Source organism: Canis aureus, chromosome 16 (genome assembly GCF_053574225.1).
Source record: "Canis aureus isolate CA01 chromosome 16, VMU_Caureus_v.1.0, whole genome shotgun sequence".
In the NCBI taxonomy this organism is placed as follows: domain Eukaryota; kingdom Metazoa; phylum Chordata; class Mammalia; order Carnivora; family Canidae; genus Canis; species Canis aureus.
In genome coordinates this window covers 39,309,896-39,337,638 of record NC_135626.1, presented here as the reverse complement: position 1 = coordinate 39,337,638, position 27,743 = coordinate 39,309,896, and the positions used below count along the sequence as shown (strand labels likewise).

The 27,743-nt window shown below is 40.0% G+C and overlaps 1 protein-coding gene and 1 long non-coding RNA gene across 5 annotated transcripts in view; one reads left to right on the top strand and one right to left on the bottom strand.

Moving 5' to 3' along the window:
• Nucleotides 1-25,594, bottom strand: part of LOC144286575 (uncharacterized) — a 52,151-nt gene extending 26,557 nt beyond the window's left edge. The window contains exon 1 of one of the 2 annotated variants that reach the window (XR_013354593.1): nt 24,217-25,594. This is a non-coding gene — a long non-coding RNA (uncharacterized LOC144286575). The remainder of the gene's footprint in view (nt 1-24,216) is intronic. The other variant, XR_013354594.1, reaches the window with a different exon arrangement.
• On the top strand, nt 21,508-26,613 carry KRT10 (keratin 10). 3 transcript variants are annotated; one of them, XM_077853167.1, is made up of 8 exons: nt 21,508-22,150; nt 22,945-23,027; nt 23,394-23,550; nt 23,658-23,819; nt 23,908-24,033; nt 24,525-24,742; nt 25,173-25,462; nt 26,241-26,613. In XM_077853167.1, the coding sequence occupies exons 1-8, from the start codon at nt 21,554-21,556 to the stop codon at nt 26,345-26,347; spliced, it is 1,740 nt and encodes a 579-aa protein (XP_077709293.1). In that variant the 5' UTR covers nt 21,508-21,553; the 3' UTR covers nt 26,348-26,613. The 3 variants fall into 3 exon arrangements, with proteins under 3 accessions (XP_077709293.1, XP_077709292.1, XP_077709294.1); XM_077853166.1 differs by having other exon boundaries at nt 25,083-25,462; XM_077853168.1 differs by having other exon boundaries at nt 21,509-22,150; nt 25,083-25,442.
• Nucleotides 26,614-27,743: the final 1,130 nt, after the last annotated feature.

The window sequence follows — 27,743 nt, the reverse complement described above, 5'->3', positions numbered from 1 at the left end:
TCCCTGCTGACCACACTCCTTACCCAGTTGTTGGCCCCAGGAGATAGATTATATTTTGGCTTTATAATCCAGTTATGAAGGCAACTATATTTCCTTTTTTCTGGAGTTCATGGGGATACCTCACAGTCCTATCTATATTTATAGCTGAGACTACCTCTTTCAAGTATCAAAGGGCAGCCTCTTGGTTCACTGTATGTAAAAATGAAATCTTATCATTTTAAAAGTACAAAGGAGAATGATACACACTTTCTAGGCCCCATATACAATTACCACAGTGACTCTTCTAAAATGTAGAATTTTTTCAGTTATTTTTTTAATGATACCATGTGTCTGTTCTTTAAAAGTTCCCTGTGATGAAGCTCAATTTTTTTTTATGAAGCTTAAATTAATCATTCAACAGGTCATTTCCTAGATCATTGAGGCTTCACTGTGTCTTCCGATCACTTTATTACTTTATTAAGGGTTTTTTTTTTTGTATTTTTTAATTGGAGTTCGCTTTGCCAACATATAGTATAACACCTAGTGCTCATCCTGTCAAGTGCCCCCTCAGTGCCCATCACCCAGTCACCCCATCCCCCCTGCCTACCTCTCCTTCCACTACCCCTTGTTCATTTCCCAGACTTGTCTCTCATGTTTTGTTACCCTCTCTGGTTTTTCCCACTCATTTTATCTCCTTTTTCCTATAATTCCTTTCACTATTTTTTATATTCCCTGAATGAATGAGACCATATAATGATTGTCCTTCTCCGATTGACTTACTTCACTCAGCATAATACCCTCCAGTTCTATCGAAGACACCTGCACCCCAATGTTTATACTTTATTAAGTTTTAAGCTTTGGGGGCACCTGGGTGGCTCAGTTGGTTAAGCATCTGACTCTTGGTTTTGGCTCAGGTCATGATCTCAGGGTCATGGGATAAAGATCTGTGTTGGGCTCCGTGCTCAGCAGGAAGTCTGCTTGAACATTCTCTCCCTCTGCCCCTCCCCCCAATTTCTCTCTCTCGCTCGAAAATAATTACATCTTTTTAAGAAGTTTTAAATCTTAATTCCAGTATAGTTAACATACAGTGTCATATTAGTTACAGACGTACAATACAGTGATTCAACAGGATCAGTATTGTTTCTGATTCCTCTTTCCATCCAGATACCTGAGTGCTATTTCACTTCTTGGTTCCTTGAGTTTCTCCTTTTCTTGCTTTCCCAGAAGCCCTAAGGAGCTACAGAATTCCCCCTTGCTTCTGTTTTCAGGTGCATTCCACACCCAACAATCTTCACTCCACCCGTGCCTCCCTCCTCACCATTCTTTTGTCTTCTATGTCCATTCAGGATGCTGCAGCAATATAAGACACAGATGGCTTCATTCCATCTCAATCCTTTCTTCCCTAATGACAGATGATCTGGCTTCCATGTCCTAAGTTTTCTGGAAAATTCTGGCTTTCAGCTCTCTTTGGACCTTGTGGCAATATCATGGATGTTGTTCTAGCCCTCATTCTCCCTGATCTCTCTTGCAGAATTGGAAACTCAAGACTTGAAAGAACCTCTGGGAGGTTCTAGAAACCTCAGCAGGTGAATCATTCATGCTTCAATCCGTGCTGTGATTTCTAGTCTTCTAGGTCACTCGCTATTCACTCCCTTCACTAGGTATTTACTTTTCCCTCTGTGCTAAACCAAGTAGTGAGGGTTTCCTCACTACTCAGTCTTAACCTTCTGCTCTTCTCTCCCTTAACAAACTCATTTGTTCTGAAGGCTTCAACTATCACCCTGATATGGATGATACCTAGCCTTATGTGCTCTCCTAAATTCTTCTATTCATTTCCTTTTTAAAAGGAATTAAAATTTTCCTTTAATTTGAGCAAATGGTCACGTTATAGAATTGACAAACTGTAAAGACTGAGAATACGTATGTATTTTAGGTAGTAGCTTTGAAAGAACTTACTCCTCACTCACTTGTATGATGTTTTCAGAATCCAAAACAGCCAAACTGAAAAGTGACTTTGCAGTCCTAATCCTACTTGACATCTCTGAACTACTGAAATCTTCCACATTGTTGACCACTTCACCTTCTTGAAATTCTCCTCTTCCTTGGTTTTTTTGAAACTTCTGTCTTCTAGCTCTTTCCTTTCAATGTTACCTTTCAACCTGTTTTGTTTCTCCTTAAATGTTACAGTTCCTCAAGTTTTTACCCTTTATCCTCATCTCTACCAATTCTCCCTGCAAAATCTCATCCAATCTCACGGTTGCTCTTTGCCAGTAACTTCCAAATCTAGCCACAAATTCTGATTCCCAGACCCACACCACAACTGCCTTTGGAATATCTATACCTGGACAGTGGCAGGTACTTCACCTCCAATCTTTCCTATCCTGAACTCATTATCTTTCCTACAAAACCGGTTCCTCCTTCGCATTCCCACATCACTTAATAGCACTTCTCAAAGTCCAAAACTGGAAATCTCTTGTCATTTAACACTCCTTCTTTCGTTTTCATTAACCCAAAACTAAGCAATAATCAAATACAGCCATTCTTATCTTCTATCTTTCCCTTCTTTCCACCCCCTGCTACTGTCTTGAAGTTCTCATTGCCTCTTCCCCTCCCCCCCAGATTCTTGCAAATCCTCCTAGCTCATCTCCCTTCCTCCAGTTTCCCTGGGATCCATCCAGTACACCAGCAACAATGTTATCTGTCTAAAAAATTAGGATCATGTTCATCCTCTGCTTAGCAACCTTTATCAGTCCACTCCCTGAGTATAGAACCAAATCCAAATTCCTTAGAATGGTATTAAAGGCCCTTCCCCAACTGGTTCCAACTTATTTTTCTAGTCTTATCTCTTGGAAGTCACTCAAACAAACTTTATGCCCCAGCCAAACCACACTTTTCAGTTCTTCAAGTATGTCATGCATATTTACACCTCCTGTGTACACACTGGTCCCTCTGCCTTAAAAATTTTCCCTCACTCATTTTTTTAAGACATCATTCAAATGGCATCTCCTATGTCCTCCAGAGATTGGTTTCTCTTTTTTGGTGCTTCATATACTAACATAAGTCTGTATTATTAAAATCATCCTATTTTGTAATTATTTGTGTCTTATCCCCTACCCTCTACTCCCAAGATATGGTTTCTTTGAGAGCAAGGAACACATCTTACTTATCTTTTCATCTTCAGAACCCCATAAAGTTTCTGATGCATAATATATCTTCAGTGAGGGATCTGTACAAAAATGGGGAAATCAGAGCCAAAGTGCCTGACCCTTCCCTGAAAAAGGGAAAGGGAAAGGCCTCAAGACAAAAAAAAAGAACACTCTTTACCTTCTTTTCTGCTTCAGCTGATCTGACAGTCAGTTGTACTAACTGAATGAACACAGAGAAGTCCTTCCTGCAAAATTTTTATCACCATGATGCCTGGAATCCCACTTAGGTAAAAGGTACATTTTGTTTAATGTAAATAGTTTTGGTGAACACCTCTCCACCCCTACCAACCTTTGTCAGTAAGTCACACCTTGGATTAATTAGACTAACTAACCAGATGGTTATCCTCCTAGTACGTATTTCCACAGCAGGCTGAAAAGTCTCAAAGAGAAGGAGAAGAAAACAGGAAAATGGAGCACATCTGGGGAGGACCAACTAAACTGGGACATGGCTTTAGGATGCTGGGGGGTACGTCCAGAGCCTGGGTCACAGGAGAGCTGGAAGGGGAGGGCTGCCAAGAGGAAGAGAGCAGCAAACCAAAAATCCAAATTCAGGGATGGAAACTTTGGTAGGTACTTGTTCTTCTACTCCTCCCTAGAGATGGGGCATACACCCTCTCGCACTCAGCAAAAGCAGCCCCACCTGTGCACACAGGTTTGGCTCTTCAGGGAAAGAAGTCACCTTCCATTGTTACTTCACTCCTGCCAACTCTTGTAACCTAAGTATTGTTCCCACCTACTGCCCCCCTTATCCTGCCTTTCATCTAGGGAGGAGACAAGGAAGAGAGGGGTGAGCCGGTTTCTACAGTCTCAAGACACAGGCTGCCACAGGGGATTAGATCTCACCTGATTCCATGACCTGAGACCTTGTCTTTCCTCCTACCTTACCTGCAGCATCAAGCAGGGTTTCTGAGTGGAAGACTGTAAGGAAGAAGCCCAGAGTGTTTCCATATAGCAAACGTAACATATATTCAGGAATGTTTTCAGTCCTGTGAAACCTGTGTCAACATACCTTAAAGACACTAAAAGCCAAGACCTGTCTGGGAGGATGCCCAACTCATACTGAATGTGGACTTTTCCCCAATTCCTATCCTACAAGCCCTGTTCTCTGCCTTCCTTTGATTCTAGAAGCTACTGATATTCTTCAAGTGAATCCCTTTGCTTAATGTGACCAGTCTGTATCTGATTGCCATGATTAGCTACACTGTGAAGCCTACCTGAATCCTCCTAGAACCAATGCTCATCTCCATCCTCCATTCCCCATACTCTTTATGGATAAATCTATCATTCCACACTAGTAAGCCCTTGCTCTCTACCTAGAATTATGCTAAGTGTCAGGAAAGAAACATGAATAATATATCGTCTCTACCTTCAAAGAGTCTATAGTTTGATAAGCATGTATTTCACAGTACTGCAATTACTCACTTTTTATTAACCTCTTGGAGGGGAAGGACTTTATATAAGTCCTGCCATACAGTAGAATCCAAGCAGGAAACAGTGGGCCCCTTGAATTAGGAAAAACTAAGGAGAGTCTAATACACAGACGGTTTGCAAAAGTGTGGGTTTGGTGTAGGCAAACCACCAGTAGCTATTATTACCCCCATACCCAAAAAGACAAAGAAAAGTGACTCAAAAAGGGAAAAGCAAATAAAGAGGGTTACCTTGAAAGGGGTTGTAGCTTTTAAATGAAAGGCCACACTCAATTGATAAGAGGCCAGGGAATGAAATACCCCAAACTCCTTTTCCTCCCTCTCTTCCTCCCATTTACAGATTGAGTCTCCACTAGGCAAACCTAATGAAAGCCAAGAGAGCAGCTATCTTCCTGGAGCAAGAGGGCAAGAGGAAAAAGATAGAAAGTGGACCTGGAGAAGCAAATGGCTTTGGAGGGTGGGCATTCAGTACATGTTTGCTAAATTAGATTATTACTACTAACATGTATGCAGACAATTTCTAGGTTTACTTTTCTGTAATTAGTTCTCAATTAGCTACATTAGTGTCTTAGTTGACAGTTTTCCTGACACACAAGTTTGATTCTTTTCTTCCTCTCTGCTACAGAAATATATGTACCTACATCAAAAAGACAATTGTCAAAAAAAAAAAAAGTGCTTTGAATCTAACTTCCCAATAATCCGCACCCACTCTTGAAACCCTGATGAAGGCTCAGGCTCTTCTGTCTTTTCATGCATTTTCACCCCCTCCATTCTGTGCACCTGAGTGTAACAAAATCACAAGGAGACGTAGAGAATGCAGAACAAGCCCCACACTCTGAGGATAAGGTGCAATAGACACAGGTAGAGATCATGGCATAAGACAGAGGGGTGGCACAGAACTGTCACTTACAGACATTTGGGATGCTTAGGACAGACTAGGGATAAGAAAGGAAGAAGCGCTAGAGGAGAGTGACTAACGAGAGTGACTTCCAAAAATTTGGAGCAAACTCCCAGAACAGAACCCTGAGAAAGGTATGGAAGTAGGAAGAGAGATCTGTGCATAGATTAAGAAATAAAGTTTGCGCCTTCTCTTCAGTTACTCCCACACACACATCCTGACAGATTAAATCACATTTTTTAAGACTGCCCTTTTAAGTGCAAAACTGTGCTTTCAACAGATTTCTGCCCAAAATAACCTCTCTTCTCCTTACCAAGGACTGAAATTTCTATCATGGAGAACAATCTCATTTCTCAAATGAAGAACAAGCTCAAAATGCAAATGCTTATGTACCTGGAATAGCACAGTGAATAGGCTCTATGTCTGCTTGTGTAAATGAACCTTTTCCTGGACAGAAAAGGGGGTTAAAACACAAGAAAGCCCATGACCTCAGATGAAGGGCAGAGAGATTTCAACCCAAAGAAGAAAGAGTGAAGAAGAGCCAAAGACAAACATTAACAACTCCACAGTTCTGTCCAAAGAAGTGTGAGATATGCATGGATATCTAGAATCAGTACATGCTCAGATGCTGAACTTAGGAGGAACTCTGATCAAGAGGCATGCACAGGCAGATGCCTGGGTGGCTCAGCTGTTTAGCGCCTGCCTTCAGTCCAGGGCCTGGTCCTGGAGTCCCAGGATCGAGTCCTGGGATGGAGTCCCAAGTCAGGCTCCCTGAGTGGAGCCTGCTTCTCCCTCTCCCTCTGCCTATGTCTCTGCCTCTCTCTCTCTCTCTCTCTCTCTCGAATAAATTAATAAAATCTTTAAAAAAAAAAAAAAAGAGGCATGCACAGGGATGCCTGAGTGGCTCAGTGGTTGAGCATCTGCCTTTAGCCCAGGGCATGATCCTGGAGTCCCAGGATTGAGTCCCACATTGGGCTCCCTGCATGGAGCCTGATTCTCCCTCTGCCTATGTCTCTGCCTCTCTGCCTCTCTCTCTCTCTCTCTCTCTCTCTCTCTCATGAATAAGTAAAATCTTAAAAAAAAAAAAAAAAGAGGCATGCACAACTGTCAAAAATTGAAACTGTCCCAGGAGGATCCCTGGCACATACTTAAGCATCAATAAGTATGTCATAAGTGAATGTGTGATATAATTCACATCATGAGTTTTAAAGACCACTCCAGATTAAAGTGGGGGAGTAGGGAAGAAAAGAGGGTGAGAGAGAATGAGCACTTATTGAGTGCCCACTATGTACCAGGCATGGTACATAGTTTACTTGTTTCTCATTATCTTTTGGAAGTTGTACAGATGAGGAAACTGAGGCAAACTCATAAGTAACTTTTATCCAGGCTGGAAAACAGTGAACCAGACTCAATCACACATCTGTTTGACTCCAAAGTATATATACTACTCCACACAGACTCCCTAGAAAGAGACTGGTAGTTGGCTTGCAAACTACACAAAGAAGAGAGAAAACTGAGCTAGGCTCAAGACCTTGAGAATGATATGAATACAGGGCCAGAAGGAAACAAAGATTTTTTGTGAGAGGCATGCCTGCAAGGTTTCCATAAAAAATGACCAGTCATCATGGTTCAAAACGCAGTCATAAAATGATCTCTGTTTTTCCCACCCGCACTTAGTTTCCTGTCATATATAACCAACACCCTAGGGAGGCATCACTTGTGCATATATGGTCCATCAATATCTAAATTAAGGACTAGAGAGATTAAGCTGACCCCTCAAAACTAGATATTTTTTACAAACTGCTCATTAAAGATGATGTAATGTTACATACATAAAGCTCTACAATGGTCTCCCCAGTGCCCTGACTTTCAGGCTACACTTAGACCTTAGACCTAGAGCTCTACTACATTTGCACACAGTGGCTTATTCCTCTGGGTTCTTGACAGCACAGCAGCGCTGGAAGTGGCTATGGGTCTGTTAAGGCCTTGGAAGAAGCTATAACATTGTAGGGGGCTTAGGGAGTTAGAGAGCAGCAGGCTCTCTGCTCAGCAGGAGGTCTGCTTCTCCTCCTGTGCTCTCTCTCAAATAAATAAATAAAATCTTTTTTTAAAAAAGTATTCATTGTTTAATCTGAAATCTAAATTTACTTGGGCATTCCGTACTTTTATTTACAAAATTATCAGCATTATCAGATTTAGTGATCTCCTGAAAATTTTTTAAAACCTTAACAATGATTTCTAAAATCTACATTTCCAGTTTTATCTTTTTAATATATTCGAATTATTGTATTCCAGATGCAAACACCAAGTAACCTGTGACATTTCAAATCATTTCGTTTTGGACCGGTCCATGAAGGGTACCATGAAAGGTACCTCACGTTGAAGTTAATCTAGGAATCACTGTCCCAGGAGTAGACATGCCTGCCCTGCTGGAAGAGGTGAGGAGGCAGCATGAGGTTTTGGCAGAACAAAGCCACAGATAGGTTGAGTCCTGGTTTATGGAAAGGTAAGCCCATCACCCCGAGAAAAGATCATCCAGAACTAAGCTGGAGTGTTTATATTTTTATTCCACTCTAAGGCTTCAGAGTAAAGAACTGAATGGGCATGCACTGGCTTCTGCTGACAAGTACTAGCAGGAATAAGATGGCTGAGCTGCAGCAAATTCTGCAGACATTGGAATTAAAGCTTCAGGCCCAACTATCTCTACTAAGAATGTTGCAATGTGTTGTTCTCAAAGTCCAAATTGTTCTCCACATATGACAGTTACAAGGCTGGTCACAGATTTCTCAAACTATTTTAGGTCTCTGTAGAATAATCTCTTCACTGTAAAAACTAAAAGTGACTCTGTTTAAGGTTAAACAATAGAGGAACAGTATATCAGAAAAAGAGAGGAAGACATGCACGGTGCCAAGAATAGTTTCTTTAAAATTACGTATCAAGTTCTGTCTAGTAGTAGTTCTAGATTATGTTGTTTTTCTCCATCGCTGTGTTTTCACTGCAATTTTTATCAAATCATCTTTTCATTCGTATTGTGCTCCTGCAGGAACAATCCTTTAAATCCAGTTTGACAGAAACTGAAAGTAACCAACTGCTATAGTCAACTTTCACAAATGCAAGAACTGATGAGCAATCTGGAGGGTCAAGTTCAACAAATCAGGATTCTAGTGGACCTTGACTAGAAACAATTCCTTAGATTTGATCAGTGAATGAGATTGAAAAGTACCATAAACTAATGAATAGAAAATCTGAGTAAGTGATAAAATAATCCACTAAACTCTAGCCCTCTATTAAACATTCAGTTCTTAAATTGCTTGTGTATATGTACTCAAACCTAAAATATCAGGCCAAACAGCACTTGCCATGAAATAATTTTACTATTGTGACTGACCCACTCCTACCTAACCAAATCCATTACCCTCCACACGTATCCACATCACAAGGTATTTGCGTGAAAATAACATTTTAAAATCCTAAACAAAAAGGAATGTTCTTCAAATCTGCTCACTTTTTAAAAATTCCGTTTAGCTCATTTATAAGTAAGAAATGTAAGACCATCCTAAAACAAGCCTGGTTATAATAGAAAGGTCCCCTCTTCACCACTGTAATTCATATTTCTGGGATGGTCTTTGAATCCACAGGGCATCTGACAGTAAAAGATGGTGGTTAAGAGTGTGGGATCTAGATCTAGAGAAGACAGAGCTGGTTTCAATTCTGGCTCAGATACTAATGTAGTAGTTGTACCACCCTGTGCCCAACATGTGTGCACCATATGTTTCAGTTTCCTCCTCCGTTAAAAAGGGGCTAAAACTAGTATCTGCCATACAGGGTTGTTCCATAAGAAAATGTACATAGAGTTCTTAACAGTGTCTGGCACAGAGTAAATGCTAAATAAATAAATGTTAGTGGTGAAAGTTCTTGGTATTCATAATATTCTTACGCTTGGAGCAACTTGATGGCTATCAGTATAACTATTACAACAGTGATCCCCATAGGGTTACAGAGTCCATGTCACTGGATAGTTCACGTTTGTTTTTTGATTTTATTTTTTAAAGCAATTCTACCAGGGTCATATTTAGATTATAGCATTTATATTCCAAATGTAAAAAAAAAAAATAAACATCTTATACTGCTATAAATATCCACTCACTTATATGTAAGCTCCGGGACTTAAAAATTCTAACCTTAGCTCCACTTTTTAACCAAAATGATCAATATAGGAAATATTAGTAAGTCACCAAAAAATCTGGTAGCTTTTGGATTATGGAAATTGGGAAATCCCAAAGCAACAGAGCCTCTTCATGGCACAGTGTACTGTCAAATTAATTCAGATAATACACCACTTGTTTCAGACTTAGAGTAAAAAGCAGTTAATCTCCATAATGGGTGTTAGCTCAGTCTAGAAAAGCCAGCATAATAAAAGGATTAGCATTGCAATTATGCATGGTGGCTAATTGCTCTGATTTGTTGTTTTAATGACCGGTCTGGAGTTGAGGACAATCCTGCAGAAGAGTTTAGAACCTCCAGAAACCCAAGAGGAAGGATCCTCAGAAAGTTAAGGCAAAGTCTAGCCAGGATACAGACAAGACCAGCAAGTCCAACCCCTTCAAGAGCAGAATTCTTGCCCCATTAATTATCTTTCTTTTCAAATTAGTCCGTTTTTTCTATCATAAATGAAATTATATTAAAGAAGGCTTATCCAATCTGAGAAAGAAAACAAAATTCCTATGTTCTTGTTAATTTCCTAAGTCATAAGACTGGTAAATACAACTCTAGGCTACTTCCAGAGAGTTCTGAGTTACGGTGTTAAAGCAAAGGCTCTAAAGATAGATCTGTATTCAAATCCCAGCTGAGTCCTTTCATTGAACAATTTGGGGCAAGCTGCTTAATTTTTCTATTAAAATAAAAGCTATCTCATACAATTGCTGTCAGGATTTGATGAGACAAAAATTCAGGTCAAGTGCTTGGCACCGGTTCTGGAACATAGAATAAGTCTCAATAAGCTTTAATTATCTGAGAACTGACTTTGCAAATGTTACTTACGTATTTAATAAGTTTAAATCCAGGAAATTAAAAGTTCTTTGGCATTATCTTTCATCAACTTTGTAGAGGGAGGCCACAGAGTGGTTATGGTAAGTTTTCTCCATTGCTATTATGTGTTACACTTAAATGATTATTTAAATTACTGAATAAATTTAAATTTATTAAATTCCTTACCACACACACACACACACACACACACAAAGTGATTTGGACAAAGAGCTATTCTCAATTTGTTATAAAACTGACAGGCTGTTTGATTCTTTAAATTATTTTTTAAATCTCTAAGGAATAAAATTAAGAGATTAACTTCATAAGATTTTTTAAATTTAAGCACATTACATATATTCATTTAAAATTACTAGAGTGGGGGATTCCTGTTTTTATGTATTTTTAACCTCTATGTGGACCATTTTGAATTCAAAATTTATTCTTTCTACATCTGCCCAGATTTCCTAAGTAAAAATTAACAAGATTTTATAATAAAGTTACTTTCTCTCATTACCAGCCATCATGGAGATGATCAATTTTCATGAACCTCCACAAGTAGACCTAAGGGAATTTTATTGGATTTAGGAGTAAGGAAAAAAACAGTCACTATAATTTTGACAGGGTTCAGTTTTAATATCTTAAGACTGGAGCCTGTAGAGAGGTTGGCTGGTTTGTTGATTGGCTTGGCACTTTCATCTTTACTATTTTTATGAAAACCAAAAGGGATATTTAAAAAAAGGGGGGGGGGATATTATGTTTCTGTTCTCTGTACTACATCAGTAAATTCTCCTCCTAATGCAGGTAATTCATATTGACCAATTGTTTTTCATGGAATGAAGTCAACTCCATCAAAAGGAAGAAACCTAAGTCATGCTAACAAACCATAAAAGTTAAATCAGATAACATTTAATCTTCAAATTACACCAAACCCATGTGCTATCTAACCAGAAAACCAACTAAAATAGCCAATTCTCCTAGTAAAAAGTTTGAAATTTTATAAGTATAAATATATTTTTAGCAGTTTCCCAGTGTCAAGATCATCTCAACAGATCCAAGATCAAAAAATGGATATTTATTTATTTATTTATAAAATTTTTATTTATTTATCTGACACAGAGAGAGAGAGAGAGACAGAACACAAGCAGGGGGAGCAGCAGAGGGAGGAGAAGCAGGCTCCCCACTGAGCAGAGGTCCCAAAGCAAGACTCCATCCCAGGACCCTAGGATCATGACCTAAGCTGAAGGCAGATGCTTAACTGACTGAACCACCAAGGTGTCCCCAAAAAGGGAATCTTTAATGAAGAGGAAAAAGTGAAAAGTTTTCTTAATATATATTAAATATAAATATATATATAGTCTAAGATATATATCTTTTTATATTTTTAGGATACCCTAAAATTCCTATGCAGAATATTGGAGTTCTTATCATTCTTATGCAACATTTTCACATCTAAAAGTATTTTTTTTTATTTTATTTATTTATGATAGTCACATAGAGAGAGAGAGAGAGAGGCAGAGACATAGGCAGAGGGAGAAGCAGGCTCCATGTACCGGGAGCCTGACGTGGGATTCGATCCGGGGTTTCCAGGATCACGCCCTGGGCCAAAGGCAGGCGCCAAACCGCTGCGCCACCCAGGGATCCCTCACATCTAAAAGTATTATAAATTACTTTAAAGCATAATTAGTTGTCTTCAACTAGCCTTAATTAAAATGTGAACTTGTACCATTGCCAAAACATATGGAAAGAGTTTAGAGAACAAAATAAAGTCAAAGAAAATAAAGTAGAAAAAGGCACTGAGATGATACAAAAACATTCAGAGAACAGTAGGTACCTGCCAGGTACCAACTGGGTATAAAATATCCTCCCTTCTCTAAAGGGACTTAAATGCCTTATCTCATTGGGAACAATAATAACAAAGCATATTATAGAATACTAGGTTACACACACAGGAAATGAAAGAGACAGACATGACTACATTAATGATGAGAAACCTCCTGAAAGAGAGGGCATTTAAGCCAGAGACTGGAGTTGAAGTAGAATGTTTGAATAAGTGGAAGAAAGACAGTCCAAACCAAGAGCAATAAAGGAAGGCCTTAAATTTATGGATAAAGCTTGGTGTCTGGCCAAGATTAAAAAGAAAGGCTTGCTTATAATTAAAATATTTTTAATGGAAATTCTTTTCAGTGGATCATGGATTATTATACATATATTAATATTTACTAGTATAGGTACCCCCTGCTTTTTCGAAGTCACCTTTATGCAATTTTGCTTTTCTTTTAAAGGTTTTATTTATTTGTTTGTTTGTTTGTTTGTTTGTTTTAGAGATAGAAAGAGAAAGCAAGGAGGAGATAGAGCAGAGGGGGAGGGAGAGGAAAAGAGAATATCAAACAGACTGCACTGGGCGCAGAGCCTGACACAGGGCTTGATCTCACAAACCTGAGTCATGACCTGAGAGAAAACCAAGAGTCAGACACTTAACCCACTGACCACCCAGGTGCCTCTATGCGATTTTGCTTTTACAAGAGACCTACATTAGCACCTGTTTTCATTAACTGGAAATAATCGAAGGGGATTTTCACTTTTATGAAAAAAAGGCACAAAGCAAAAATAGCACTGTTTCTAGCAATGAGCCATTACTGTGGTAGCAAGAATGGCCCCACCAAGCTCCTTCCCTAAGAATTCAGCATCTCAGCATCAAGCCACCATAGCTTAGAACTGGGTCTCTGAGCCCCTGTGCTTTATCTCAAACTATTTTCTGTATCCATTAGCAAGATGTGCCCCAGGGTATCAGAAAAGCCTATGAGAGGTTATTTTGGAGAATTGGGAATGCTCAAAATTTTTTTCCATATAAGTGAACAGTAATTGCTTCTTTGCTTCACAGAACACTCTACTCTCCAGTAGCAGGGAAACACCTACATTAATACTCATTTTTATGGGGTAGTAAAATGAGACATGGAGAGGTTGAGTGTCTTGCCCAAGGCCACATAATTACTTCAGGAGAAGCATGCAGCTCTCCTTCCACTCCGCCATCCTCACTCACTGCAGGGAGCACAAAATTGGGCAGAGTTGGACAAGGCTGTTGAGAAGACTTCATCCATCCACAGGAGAAAGCCATCATAGGCGCTTGAGTATGTTGATGAAGCCATGACAATACTTTTTCAAGAACTACATTAATCTTGTGGCAGTAAACAGGAAAGATCCTTTTTTTTTTTTTTTAATTTTTTTTTTATTTATTTATGATAGTCACACACAGAGAGAGAGAGAGAGAGAGGCAGAGACATAGGCAGAGGGAGAAGCAGGCTCCATGCACTGGGAGCCTGACGTGGGATTCGATCCCAGGTCTCCAGGATCGCGCCCTGGGCCAAAGGCAGGCGCTAAACCGCTGCGCCACCCAGGGATCCCCCAACAGGAAAGATCCTAAGCGACATAGCATTGAGCCAAGACAACATCATCAGGAGCTGGTGATATGATATCCATGACAGAAGTGCCAAAAGCCTAGATTAGGGTAACGGCAGTGGCACCAGGCAGAAAGAAGCAAACACATTAGCTACAGTAAGAGAACTAGTGACAAAACTGGTGATTTGGTGGATGTAGCAGATAAAGAAAAGAATGAAATTAAGGACGAAAGCACACATCCTTTAGAGAAAAACAGATGACACAGTTTCTACAACTTTCCACTGGGCTTTGATTCTGTGGTAGTAATCACAAAGGCATATTCAGCAATTCGCACAACGTCACAGATCATTCAAGCAAAATATGTCCAACTTTCAAACTTTATGTGATTAAACAATAGAAAATTCTTTTTTTGTAAATTTTTTTATTGGAGTTCGATTTGCCAACATACAGTATAACACCCAGTGCTTATCCAGTCACCCCATCCCCCCGCCCACCTCCTTTTCTACCACCCCTTGTTCATTTCCCAGAGTTAGGAGTCTTTCATGTTCTGTCACCCTCATTCTTATTTCCTACTCATTTTCTCTCCTTTCCCATATAATCCCTTTCACTATTTTTTATATTTCCCGAATGAATGAAACCATATAATGTTTGTCCTTCTCGGACTGGCTTACTTCACTCAGCATAATACCCTCCAGTTCTATCCATGTTGAAGCAAATGGTGGGTATTTGTCATTTCTAATGGCTGAGTAATATTCCATTGTATATATACACCACACCTTCTTTATCCATTCATCTTTCAAAAGACACCGAGGCTCCTTCCACAGTTTGGCTATTGTGGACATTGTTAACAATAAAAAATTCTAAACATTTAGCTCATCAAACTTGCCATCTTGAACATAATCTGCTTGAGCAGAGTCATCTTTCTGTAACTACCTAAATTATATCTCAATTAATCAGAAAAAGAAACTTGCGAATAGAATTTTCAACTAGAAACTTCAAAAGAGAATTTTACTTGAAGTAAAATAAGGAAGAAACAAGAAAGCTCCAAATCCCAACAGCGAGACAAGTCAAGCTGATAACAAGCCTGAATTAACTACATGGTTCAAGGGCCCCAGCCAAATTAACCCCATGAGAATAGCATTTATACTCACCTTACCAGAGCCCAAATCCAGAAGCAATTAAAAGAGAAATTAACACACTTGACTACATGAAAACAAAATACAACAAAGTGATCAATTCTAATATTGGGTATACATTGTGGATTGCCCCACCAAACTCTACTAAACCACCCCAATGGAAGGATGCCAGTGGTTCCTAACTGCCAAATCAAGTCTTCCTTTAATCTCCTTTCTCCTTGACCTCTCTCTCTCTGGAGATGAGCCCACTTATCTGGGTTCCCTCCACCTCTCTCTCTCTGGAGATGAGCCCACTTATCTGGGTTCCCTCCTTCTTGATCCTTCCATGATCCTTCTTCCTCTCTCCCCAGTCACAGTTAGCCTCCTTTTCAGTATTATTCTCTAGCTCTTCTTCCCAGCCCCTAAAGTGGCCATCATTTGAAGCTTAGGCTTAAACCTTCCACTTATTTTCTTTCTAAATTCCTTCCCTTAGGTGGCACCCTCTTGCACTGTTGGTGGGAATGTGAACTGATACAGCCACTGTGGAAAACTGTGTGGAGGTTCCTCAGAGTTAAAAATAGAGCTGCCCTACGACCCAGCAATTGCACTGCTGGGGATTTACCACAAAGATACAGATGCAGTGAAAGACCGAGACACCTGCACCCCGATGTTTCTAGCAGCAATGTCCACAACAGCCAAACTGTAGAAGGAGCCTTGGTGTCCATCAAAAGATGAATGGATAAAGAAGATGTGGTTTATGTATACAATGGAATATTACTCAGCCATTAGAAATGACAAATACCCACCATTTGCTTCAACGTGGATGGAACTGGAGGGTATTATGCTGAGTGAAATAAGTCAATTGGAGAAGGACAAACATTATATGGTCTCATTCATTTGGGGAATATAAATAATAGTGAAAGGGAATAGAAGGGAAGAGAGAAGAAATGGGTAGGAAGTGTCATAAAGGGAGACAGAACATGAAGACTCCTAACTCTGGGAAACAAACAAGGGGTGGTGGAAGGGGAGGAGGGCGGGGGTTGGGGGTGAATGAGTAATGGGCACTGAGGGGGGCACTTGACGGGATGAGCACTGGGTGTTGTTCTGTATGTTGGCAAATTGAACACCAATAAAAAAATAAATTTATTATTAAAAAAAATGAATGGATAAAGAAGGTGTGGTGTATATATACAATGGAATATTACTCAGCCATTTTTTTAATTTATTTTTTATTGGTGTTCAATTTACCAACATACAGAATAACCCCCATTGCCCGTCACCCATTCACTCCCACCCCCCGCCCTCCTCCCCTTCCACCACCCCTAGTTCGTTAGCAGAGTTAGCAGTCTTTACGTTTTGTCTCCCTTTCTGATATTTCCCACACATTTCTTCTCCCTTCCCTTATACTCCCTTTCACTATTATTTATATTCCCCAAATGAATGAGAACATATAGTGTTTGTCCTTCTCCGACTGACTTACTTCACTCAGCATAATACCCTCCAGTTCCATCCACGTTGAAGCAAATGGTGGGTATTTGTCATTTCTAATAGCTGAGTAATATTCCATTGTATACATAAACCACGTCTTCTTTATCCATTACTCAGCCATTAGAAACGACGAATACCCACCATTTGCTTCAACATGGATAGAACTGGAGGATATTATGCTGAGTGAAGTAAGTCAATCAGAGGACAAACATTATATGGTTTCATTCATTCGGGGAATATAAAAAATAGTGAAAGGGATTATAGGGGAAAGGAGAGAAAATGAGTAGGAAATATCAGAGAGGGTGACAGAACATGAGAGACTCCTAACTCTGGGAAACAAACAAGGGGTAGTGGAAGGGAAATTGGGTGGGGGGATGGGGTGACTGGTTGATGGGCACTGGTGGGGGGAACTTGATGGGATGAGCACTGGGTGTTATACTATATGTTGGCAAATATAACTCCAATATAATATGCAAAAAAATACAAAATCAAAAAAAATTTTAATAATAAATAAATAAATTCCTTCCCTAAGGGATCCCACCTATCCTGAAGTCTTCTCTAATCTCTCTCCTGAACTGTGGTCCTATGAGTCTAACTGTTGAAAAACATTTTACATTAATATCCTGGTATTATTTCAAATTCCCATCTTAAAACTTCTCAAAATTTCACTCTTCTTTCATTGTGACCCCCTACATTGCATCTCTCTCTCTCTCTTTCTCTCTCTCTCTCTCTCACACACACACACACACACACCACACACACACACTGTTGGAACCCCTCCCTGCACTACTTCAATACCCTGTCCATGCCTCAAGTGTAGCCCAGATTACCCTAGATTGAAATCTCTGACTTGGGTATGTTTGCTTTCCTCTCCAAGTAGAGTGAAAATTCCTTAAGGGGCAGAAATTGTATCTTAGTCACCTGTGTTTCCCCAGGAAATACTGTAGGTGCTCAATAAAATCTGTTAAGAGAAATAAATAAATATAGATGATCTGTTCCAGCCAAACTGGTCCACTGAGAGTCTCCACCTGTTTGGCATGTTCAGAGTGTCCACTCCCCAGAAGAGTCCTCTCTCTGCTGATGCACACATGGAAAAATCCCACCCATCCTTTACAAGACTCAGCTTAAATTCCACTGGCAAAATGAAATCTTGTCAGATGACCCTATTCCAATAAGACTCCTTGCTCATCAGTCTTACAGTGACAGTTCAGTGTCATGAAAACAGGATCCATCTTTGAAGCTACATAGGCCTGATTCAAAACCAGACTGTAGTATAAACTACCTCTGCTACTCTGGACAAATTCCTAAAGCCTTCTAAAGCTTTTTTTCTCAGCTATAAAATAAGGTAAATAATACCTATCATAGAGAATCTGGGGGCGGGTGGATTAAAAGAGAGTAAACCATTTACGAACATAGGAGATGTTCGGGAAATGTTAACTTCTTTCCTCATCCCACCTCCCTTTCACTTCATTTACTATCCACACGGCGGTTAAGTTGATCATGTTCTCCTCAATTAGATTGTAAGGATTAGCAAAATCCTTAAGGGCAAGAGCTAAATCTCATTCATCTCTCTGTCTTCTTCTCTTTTTTTTTTTTTTTTTTAAGATTTTACTTGTTTATTCATGAGAGACACAGAGAGAGAGGCAGAGACACAGGCAGAGAGAGAAGCAGGCTCCCTGCAGGAGCCCAATGTGGGACTTGATCCTGGGACTCCAAGATCACGCCCTGGGCTGAGGGCAGACGCTCAACCGCTGAGCCACCCAGGCACCACCATCTCTCTGTCTTCTAAATGCCTACCAGCATGCCCTACAGGGGCAAAATAAAAATCAAGAACAACAAAATTACAGTTACAGTGGATTATGGCAATCAAGTGTAAATGGTGCCAAGACTAGACTGACAGTCATAAATTTTCATCTAATTTAGTGGTAGAATTGTTACATGGCACTTCTGCAATTTCATTCATGCCAAAGGCAGATCTCAACAAATGACAGTACAAATAAAAACAAATCAGTCTTAGAGAATGCAGGTTAATAAGTAATCTTCGATAATAACCTTAAAGATGGTTTAAATTAAATGTTGCAGTTGGTATTAGAAGAGTCTCTGTGTATTTACCCCCATGTACTTCTATGCAAAGGTTTCCTTTCACATACTCTTTAATATGATTGCAACAGATTTCTTCATACCACTTGTTAAATAACTAAAAATAGATTGATATTTTAGATTTCCCTACCAAGGTTTTTTTTTTTTCTTTTTTAATAAATTAATTTTTTATTGGTGTTCAATTTACCAACATACAGAATAACACCCAGTGCTCATTCCGTCAAGTGTCCCCCTCAGTGCCCGTCACCCATTCACCCCCACCCCCCGCCCTCCTCCCCTTCCACCACCCCTAGTTCATTTCCCAGAGTTAGGAGTCTTTATGTTCTGTCTCCCTTTCTGATATTTCCCACACACTTCTTCTCCTTTCCCTTCTATTCCCTTTCAAGGTTTTTAAAAAAAGTAAAAGCTAATACTGAAGCAAAATTGGTAAGATCAAGATCCAAAATTTGTGATAATTACAGGTAAAATCCATCAAAATCTTTCATTAAAATGGTTTCTTTCTGAATTGCTTTCATTAATATCAAGGCTTCAACATCCTTTCTGAACTTACTGGAATGTTTTGTTTTGTTTTGTTTTCTATCCTGATTTTTACAGCCTTCTTCTACCGCATGCTATCTTCATCAAGGATCAATTCCCATGGTTGGGCTTCATTATTTCTTTTAACCACTGCCCCACTTGCATGTGCTAACAAGTTGGAGGAGCTGCAATGTGCTGGGTAGTAACCTCTAACAATTGGCTCTTCATTAACACTCCCAGCCACATTCCCTTTCCTGAAGAAACTATTTCTACGGTTTTCATAGACTGTGCAACTGTAAATCTAATATGAAAAAGCAATTAGTAAGAGAAGAGTGTGTGCCAAATACTATACCCTTTCAATATTTTCTTGCTTTCAAGTACTTTTTGTACTGTTTTGTTTCTTCCCCATATGGAGAAGTTTATGGTAAGAAATAGAGGCATTCTATTTTATCAGACCAAATCCACCAGAGTAGAAAGTACATAGACACGTTCATAGAGAAGGACAGACCCAAAAGCCAGGGATCAAAAGATCAAGTTTCTAATTTCAGTTCAACCACGTATTTTATACTGTTAGTCAAAACCATAACCTTTCTGAGCTTCAACATCCTCTTTCATATACTAAAGATAATAACACATCCCTATTTCAGCAGCTTGCTTCAGAGATTATAAAATCATAAGATCAAAAATGGCACTGTATAATTATAAAATGTGTGTATGTATAATATATATGAATATATTTCTGAATAATAGTAATGCCATAGCCTATGGGTAGATAAAAAATAATTTTATATCATGTATTAAAGTGCCAATTAGGGATGCCTGGGTGGTTCAGCGGTTGAGCGTCTGCCTTCGGCTCAGGGCTTGATCCCGTGATTTGGGATCGAGTCCCACATAGGGCTCCTTGCAGGGAGCCTGCTTCTCCCTCTGCCTATGTCTCTGCCTCTCTCTGTGTGTGTTTCTCATAAATAAATAATAAAATCTTAAAAAAAATAAAGTCCCAATTAAATTGTTACACCAAATTCTATATACAGTGCGTCCAAGGAATTTTTTTTTTTAGAAACAGAATCTAACTGGGAAATATGTTCACAGTCCAGTTAATAATTTTTGGAGCAAGTATCATTCTCTAATCTGATGGGCACTGGGGAGGGCATTTGATGTAATGAGCACTGGGTGGTTTTATTTTTTTAAGATTTTATATATTTATTCATGAGAGACACAGAGACAGAGGCAGAGGGAGAAGCAGGCTCCCTGAAGAAAGCTGGATGTGGGACTCCATCCCAGGACCCCGGAATCACACCCTGAGCTGAAGGCAGAGGCTCAACCACTGAACCACCCAGGCGTCCCAGCACTGGGTGTTAAGGGCAACTCGTGAATCACTGAACTCTACCCCTGAAACTAATAATATACTATATGTTAAATACATTGAATTTAAATTTTAAAAATTTGGATTTATATTCTTGCAAGCAAATTTTTAATCACAATCATAATATACCTAAACTCTCCCTTTGGGATCAATCAAACTTAGAGTAAAGAAAGTACTGGAGGTTAGTTTTTCATATCTTGTGCTAAGAATTTCTGCATTATAGTTTTCAAATAAGCCTTCACTATGATGAATTTAAAAGTTAAAAAATCTAGAATAACTTCATGATTTTAGATTTTTTTAAGGTTAAAAAGAATAGTACCATTATTTGCAGATTCCCACATCATTACTCACTTCCAACTCACTAAACAAAGTATCAATATACTTTCATTCTCCAAATAAATTAAGACTCCCGATAAATATATACATATATATATATATTTCCAAATTGTGTTTTAATGTCTATAACTTTTTATATGTGGCAACTTTTGAACACTAAATAAACTGTTTAGCATATGTTTTTTTTCTTTTTGGTTGCTTGCATTCTCTACAAGATTTCCATTAGAACATGATTCTAGTAGACTATGTTAATTGCTGTTTCAATTCATAAAAACTGTTTAAAACATGGAATTTGAAATATCTTATTTTAACTAGAATTTTTTAGCTAAAATTCTTTTTCTAAACTTTGCAAACATTCCACGGAACCTAAATTAGTGCTGAGAAAAAAAATGGATTTAAGTTGCTCAATGTTCTTCAAAAGGTGAAAAAGCACAATGAAACATAAGCTCATCCAAACTACACCCATTTTCAATTTCAACATAGTAAACCTATTTGTTCTTAAGGCAAATTCAAAACCATACATATTGGAATTGGCTATTACTGAAGATAATGTATGCAATCATAAGTAAAGATGCTAAATTGGCAAAAAGAAAACCATGCAAGTAAGCAAACTTTAACACATGTGGGACACACCCTCTCAGTATATAAAGGCTTGTCACTGTCCTTGGTAGCAAGCACTCCCTGAGCTAAACAGCATCGCCATGTCTGTTCGATACAGCTCAAGCAAGCAATACTCTTCCTCCCGCAGTGGGGGAGGAGGAGGTGGAGGAGGAGGATCATCCTTCAGAATTTCGAGCAGCAAAGGCTCCATTGGTGGAGGATTTAGCTCAGGGGGATTCAGTGGTGGCTCCTTTAGTCGTGGGAGCTCTGGTGGAGGCTGCTTTGGGGGATCATCAGGTGGCTATGGAGGATTAGGAGGAGGTTTTGGTGGAGGTAACTTTGGTGGAGGCTATGGAAGCAGTAGCTTTGGTGGGGGCTATGGAGGAGGTAGCTTTGGAGGGGGAAGCTTTGGAGGGGGCAGTTTTGGTGTCGGCGGCTTCAGTGGAGGCAGCTTTGGAGGCTATGGGGGTGGATATGGAGGAGATGGTGGCCTTCTCTCCGGAAATGAAAAAGTAACCATGCAGAATCTGAATGACCGCCTGGCTTCCTACTTGGACAAAGTTCGGGCTCTGGAAGAATCAAACTACGAGCTAGAAGGCAAAATCAAGGAGTGGTATGAAAAGCATGGCAACTCAAGCCAGAGAGAGCCTCGTGACTACAGCAAATACTACCAAACCATCGAAGATCTTAAAAATCAGGTAAGGTTCATTTTTAAAATCCAACTTGAAGCCTATTTTTTATCCATGTAATTCAGAGAGATGAATCTTAACCACAATATAGCTATTCACTGTGTTTGCCTGTGTTACTTTTCTTGCTTCCAAAAAAAATCCAGTCTTATCAAAGGTAAATATTTCTGAGGATATGGTCACTGAAATCTTCAGCATGTGTGTTGTGTATTTTACAGGATGGCAGATTACTGAGAATTTTTTAAGCTCTAATAAGTGTATGAGTCCATAGTTAAAATACCATATCATTTACAAACATAGGAACTTAATTATTAAATGAATCAAAACAAAATATTATTCAGATTGATAACAAAAAAATCTTCATTACCACTTACAAGCAACGTGAATTCTCCAGTATGGAAATGGGATACTGTTTGCTTCTTGAGAATTTGTGAATTGTACCTACTATGTGCCAGTCCAGAGTGTATGCATTTAGAATATATACTTAAAACAACTTAAACCAAAAGGTATGAGTCATTCAAAAGTTGGCTGAAATACATGGAAATCACCCAGGATAAAAGTGGGCGACACCCATGCAGGAACACAGCTATATAACTACAGTTAGTTTTTGGAAAAGGATGAATACAGAAATAGAAAAGTATAGAAATTTCAAGAAAACAAATAACTCAGAATTAGTAGCTGGGTAACCCTGCAATATTTAAGACGAAAATACCCCCAAGATTTTGTAAGAGCACATAAAAATACAGTTTACCTATGCCACCATAAAAGCCATATCTGTATCGGATTTTCTTTGCCTCTCCCTCCAGATCCTCAATCTAACAACTGATAATGCCAATATCCTGCTTCAGATCGACAATGCCAGGCTGGCAGCTGATGACTTCAGATTAAAGTAAGCTAAGTGATCATGGCACAACACTGTCACAGCAAATATAGGAGTTGATTTTAACAATGACTTCGGATGCCCACATTTACATTTTCTTAATTTCATTCAAAGTTAAACAGTGTTAGAATCATCAGAAAAAATTTCAATTTCAATATCACCTTTTTGGCAATATTGACAGAAGAAAATGCATTTTAAAGTAGCTGTGCTAAGCTTCTTGGCATTAAACCACTAATATCCCTATGTGAATTAGTATACTAAGAAATGTTGCCATAATGTGAAGTAAACTCTATTATTTGCTTTGTAAAAAGTCTCAGCTCAAGTATACCTCCCATATGTAAGTTATACCCAGTATTTGTACTATGCCTGTTTCAGGTATGAGAACGAGGTAGCCCTGCGCCAGAGTGTGGAGGCTGACATCAACGGCCTGCGCCGGGTGCTGGATGAGCTCACCCTGACCAAGGCTGACCTCGAGATGCAGATCGAGAGCCTGACTGAAGAGCTGGCCTACCTGAAGAAGAATCATGAAGAGGTGATGCAAAAAGTTATACTTCCCCCAGCCAAAAAAAAAAAAAAAAAAAAAGGGAGGGTTCATTGTGATCATGGTGTAGTCATTAAACTTTTCTGCTCCTCAAACAGGAAATGAGAGACCTTCAGAATGTGTCCACTGGTGATGTAAATGTAGAAATGAATGCTGCCCCGGGTGTTGATCTGACTGAACTTCTAAATAACATGAGAAACCAATACGAACAACTTGCTGAACAAAACCGAAAAGATGCTGAAGCCTGGTTCAATGAAAAGGTAATTCATCTTCCTTCATATCGAGGCCAATGGATGTTTGGTTATCATTTCAGATTTTTCTCATCTCTTCCTGTTTTTAATACTCTAGAGCAAGGAACTGACTACAGAAATCAACAGTAACATTGAACAAATGTCCAGCCACAAATCTGAGATTACTGAATTGAGACGCACTGTTCAAGGTCTGGAAATCGAACTACAATCCCAACTAGCCCTGGTATGTTAACAACTCTCTTGAAATAACTTCAACTTAACCAAAGTTTCGTGCCTGCATAAGGATATGCAACTCAAGAGAAAAAAGGGGGGGTGGGGGTAAGAATGTAGAAATAAAATTGGAGCTCTTTGTTAACGGGAGAAAGTCAGTGGCACCACTGTACACGGGCTAAAGTTAAAATTTTACCATTAAGCATAAAACGGGGCACCTGGGTGGCTCAGTGGTTAAGCGTCTGCATTTGGGCTCAGGTCCTGGTCCCAGGGTCTTAGGATCAAATTTCGCATTGGGCTCTCCTCCAAGAGCCTGCTTCTCCCTCTGCCTGTGTCTCTGTGTCTCTCATGTGCCAATAAAACCTTTTTCAAAAATACACAAAACACAAATCCTATTCATTTTCTTTAATCTTCTGAGGTCTTATTAAATCAGGAAATAACCTTCATTGTATTCAGTCACACAGTGAAGTCACGCAGCCACCCTATATTCTCGGCTCTTTGCAGAAACAATCCCTGGAAGGCTCCTTGGCAGAAACAGAAGGTCGCTACTGCGTGCAGCTCTCACAGATTCAGGCCCAGATCTCCTCTCTGGAGGAACAACTGCAACAGATCCGAGCTGAGACGGAGTGCCAGAATGCCGAGTACCAACAACTCCTGGATATCAAGATCCGATTGGAGAATGAAATTCAAACCTACCGCAGCCTGCTAGAAGGAGAAGGAAGGTGAACTATCAGCTCTCCCAGCTGGTTTTATGCAATGCCCTAAATCTCCAGGCTTTTCCAAAACCCCAAGAAGTGCTGCCAAAGCAGAGCACAGAAAAAAAGGCGTGTGCAACCACAGCTTCAACTGCCCATGAACTGGGATTCCTAGGGTTGTGTGCTTATCAGACCGGCGTTAGCAATGGGTTTTAGAATCTATACTTGGCAGGGTATTTTTCCTTTTCTTTTCTCTTTTTTCCTCTCGAAACACGTTTTGCTTACTTTCAAAGTAACAATAACGTGGAAAGCGACCCACCAGTTCCCAACGTTCAAGCTAACCGAGCATGCCTCTCATTCCTGGTAGTTCCGGCGGCGGCGGCTACGGCGGCGGGCGCGGCGGCGGAAGTTCCGGCGGCGGCTACGGCGGAAGTTCCGGCGGCGGCTACGGCGGAAGTTCCGGCGGCGGCGGCGGCTACGGCGGCGGAAGCTCCGGCGGCGGCGGCCACAGCGGTGGTCACAGTGGTGGTCACAGCGGTAGCTCGGGCGGCGGCTACGGCGGCGGCAGCAGCTCCGGCGGGGGCGGTTACGGCGGGGGCAGTTCCGGAGGCGGCGGCAGCCACGGCGGTAGCTCGGGCGGCGGCTACGGCGGCGGCAGCTCCTCCAGCGGAGGTCACAAGTCTTCGTCTTCCGGGTCGGTTGGCGAGTCCTCTTCTAAGGGACCAAGGTCAGCAGAAACTAGCTGGGGTAATCAGCATTAGTTTTAACTTTCTGTGATGGTTGTGTTGCTTTTTACGCCCTAGTGCTTTTTTAGAAAATCAAAACGTGGGGCGCCTGAGTGACTCAGCGGTTGAGCGTCTGCCTTTGTCTCAGGTCGTGATCCCGGGGTCCTGGGATCGAGTCCCACATCCGGTTCCTCACAGGGAGCCCGCTTCTCCCTCTCCCTCTTTTCCCTGTGTGTTTCATGAATAAATAAATGAAATATTTTTTTATTTTTTTTATTTTTTTTTTAAAGATTTTATTTATTTATTCATGATAGTCACAGAGAGAGAGAGAGAGAGAGACACAGGCAGAGGGAGAAGCAGGCTCCATGCACCGGGAGCCCGATGTGGGATTCGATCCCGGGTCTCCAGGATCGCGCCCTGGGCCAAAGGCAGGCGCCAAACCGCTGCGCCACCCAGGGATCCCAAATGAAATATTTTTTTAATTAAAATCCCAGAGGGAAGAAAAATAAATAAAATCCCAGAGAATATTCCCACTTGCTTTTTTTTAGGAAACTATACTTTTGACCTCCATCTTGAAGGAAAAAAAAAAAGTCATGGTCCAAGATGCTGTCGTTTAAACATTGTTCGGATTTTTTTTTTTTTAATGTAGAAAACTAATTTTCTTTTTTTAATGTATTTTTTACTTCTCAGAAATTTTGATTAATTAGTGAGGACCCCCCCCCCCCACACACACACACACACTCACACACAAAACGCCTCGTCTGAATTCTTTTTTCTTTTTTCTCATGATTCATGTACAGATACTAACAAAACCAGAGTAATCAAGACAATTATTGAAGAAGTGACACCTGATGGTAGAGTCCTTTCGTCTATGGTTGAATCAGAAACCAAGAAACACTACTATTAAGCCGCGTCAAGAGGAAAGAGTCTCCCTTCACACAGACCATTATGTACAGATGCATGAACAACAAAATCTCCAAGGAAACACTTCAGTCTTAATGGTCTACGGAAATAGGTTCACTCCTTGAAAATAAGGTGTCTGAAAGGTGTTTTGTGGTTTCTGTATTTCTTCTTTTCACTTTACCAGAAAGTGTTTCTTTCATGGAAAAAAAAAATCTTTTCTATTCTCATTCACTAATGAATTCCAATAAACTTTCTTACTGATGCAAGCTATCCAAGATGGTCGAATTGTCTTTATTTAAATTAAGTGGTATGTTTAACCTTACAGATGAATGAACTATAGTACTTAAAGGTTGATTTATCTAGAAATTCTGAAGACATAAAAAAAAAGGGGGGGGGGGCCACCTGGGTGGCTCAGTGGTGGAGCATCTGCCTTTGGCTCAGGGCGTAAGCCTGGCGTCCTAGGATCAAGTTCCACATCCGGCTCCCCAGGAGGAGCTTGCTTCTTCTGCCTATGTCTCTGTCTCCCATGAGTAAATTTTTTAAAAACTGAAGACAGAATTATCATTATGATTTCTCTTGAGTAAGTTTTTTAATCTTGTGGGTATGTTGGATCAATGTCAGTAATCTCACCGAGTGAAAAGTCTGAGACCCCAACCTTAACTCTTTATCTGAAAGATGCACAATGTATGGAAAACTCCCAGTGCTCTGGCTTTGAATTATTTCAACCCTGACAATTCTAAAATATCTCAAATAAGACCCCAAAGATCGAGTTATTGGAAATTTCACACTTCCTGATTACTTGGCTTCTCCCATTTGCCTACCCTCATTTTCTTCCCCTTCATTTCTGCCCAATTGCTATATACTGTAAGAGATACCATCCACCATTTACCAGGCCAGTAAAATCATATCACCCCAACAAAATTATTTGGTGTCTATCATCAGACAAACAGAAACACTGATCAAGACATGATACCAATTGTACCAAAGAGCCAACTCTAGGTCCCAGCTTTCACCAAACTTTCTCTGTCTTGAGACAAATGCTAAAGACCTGGTATTTGTAGGGTCAACCCAATCATATCCTTCAGTCACTCAGAAACCAACTGATATTACTTAGTACTCTGCTAGTATATAGAATAGATGGGTTTATTAAGAGCTGGATTTATTCTTTGTACCTAAGATTACCTTGTGTTCCCTGGTGAGTTCCTAGATGACCCATGTCTACCAAATAGCCTTCTTCTGCACTCATACTGATTTGAGCTTGTTTTCCCCAAGACCTGAGCTCTGGTCCCCAGGTCATTTACTTGGGACTCATGGTGGGTATACCCTACCCTCTGTACTCCAAACTAATGACCAGAGTCATTTCAAAATGAATGGACTTCCCTATAGTCAGAGCTCCATGA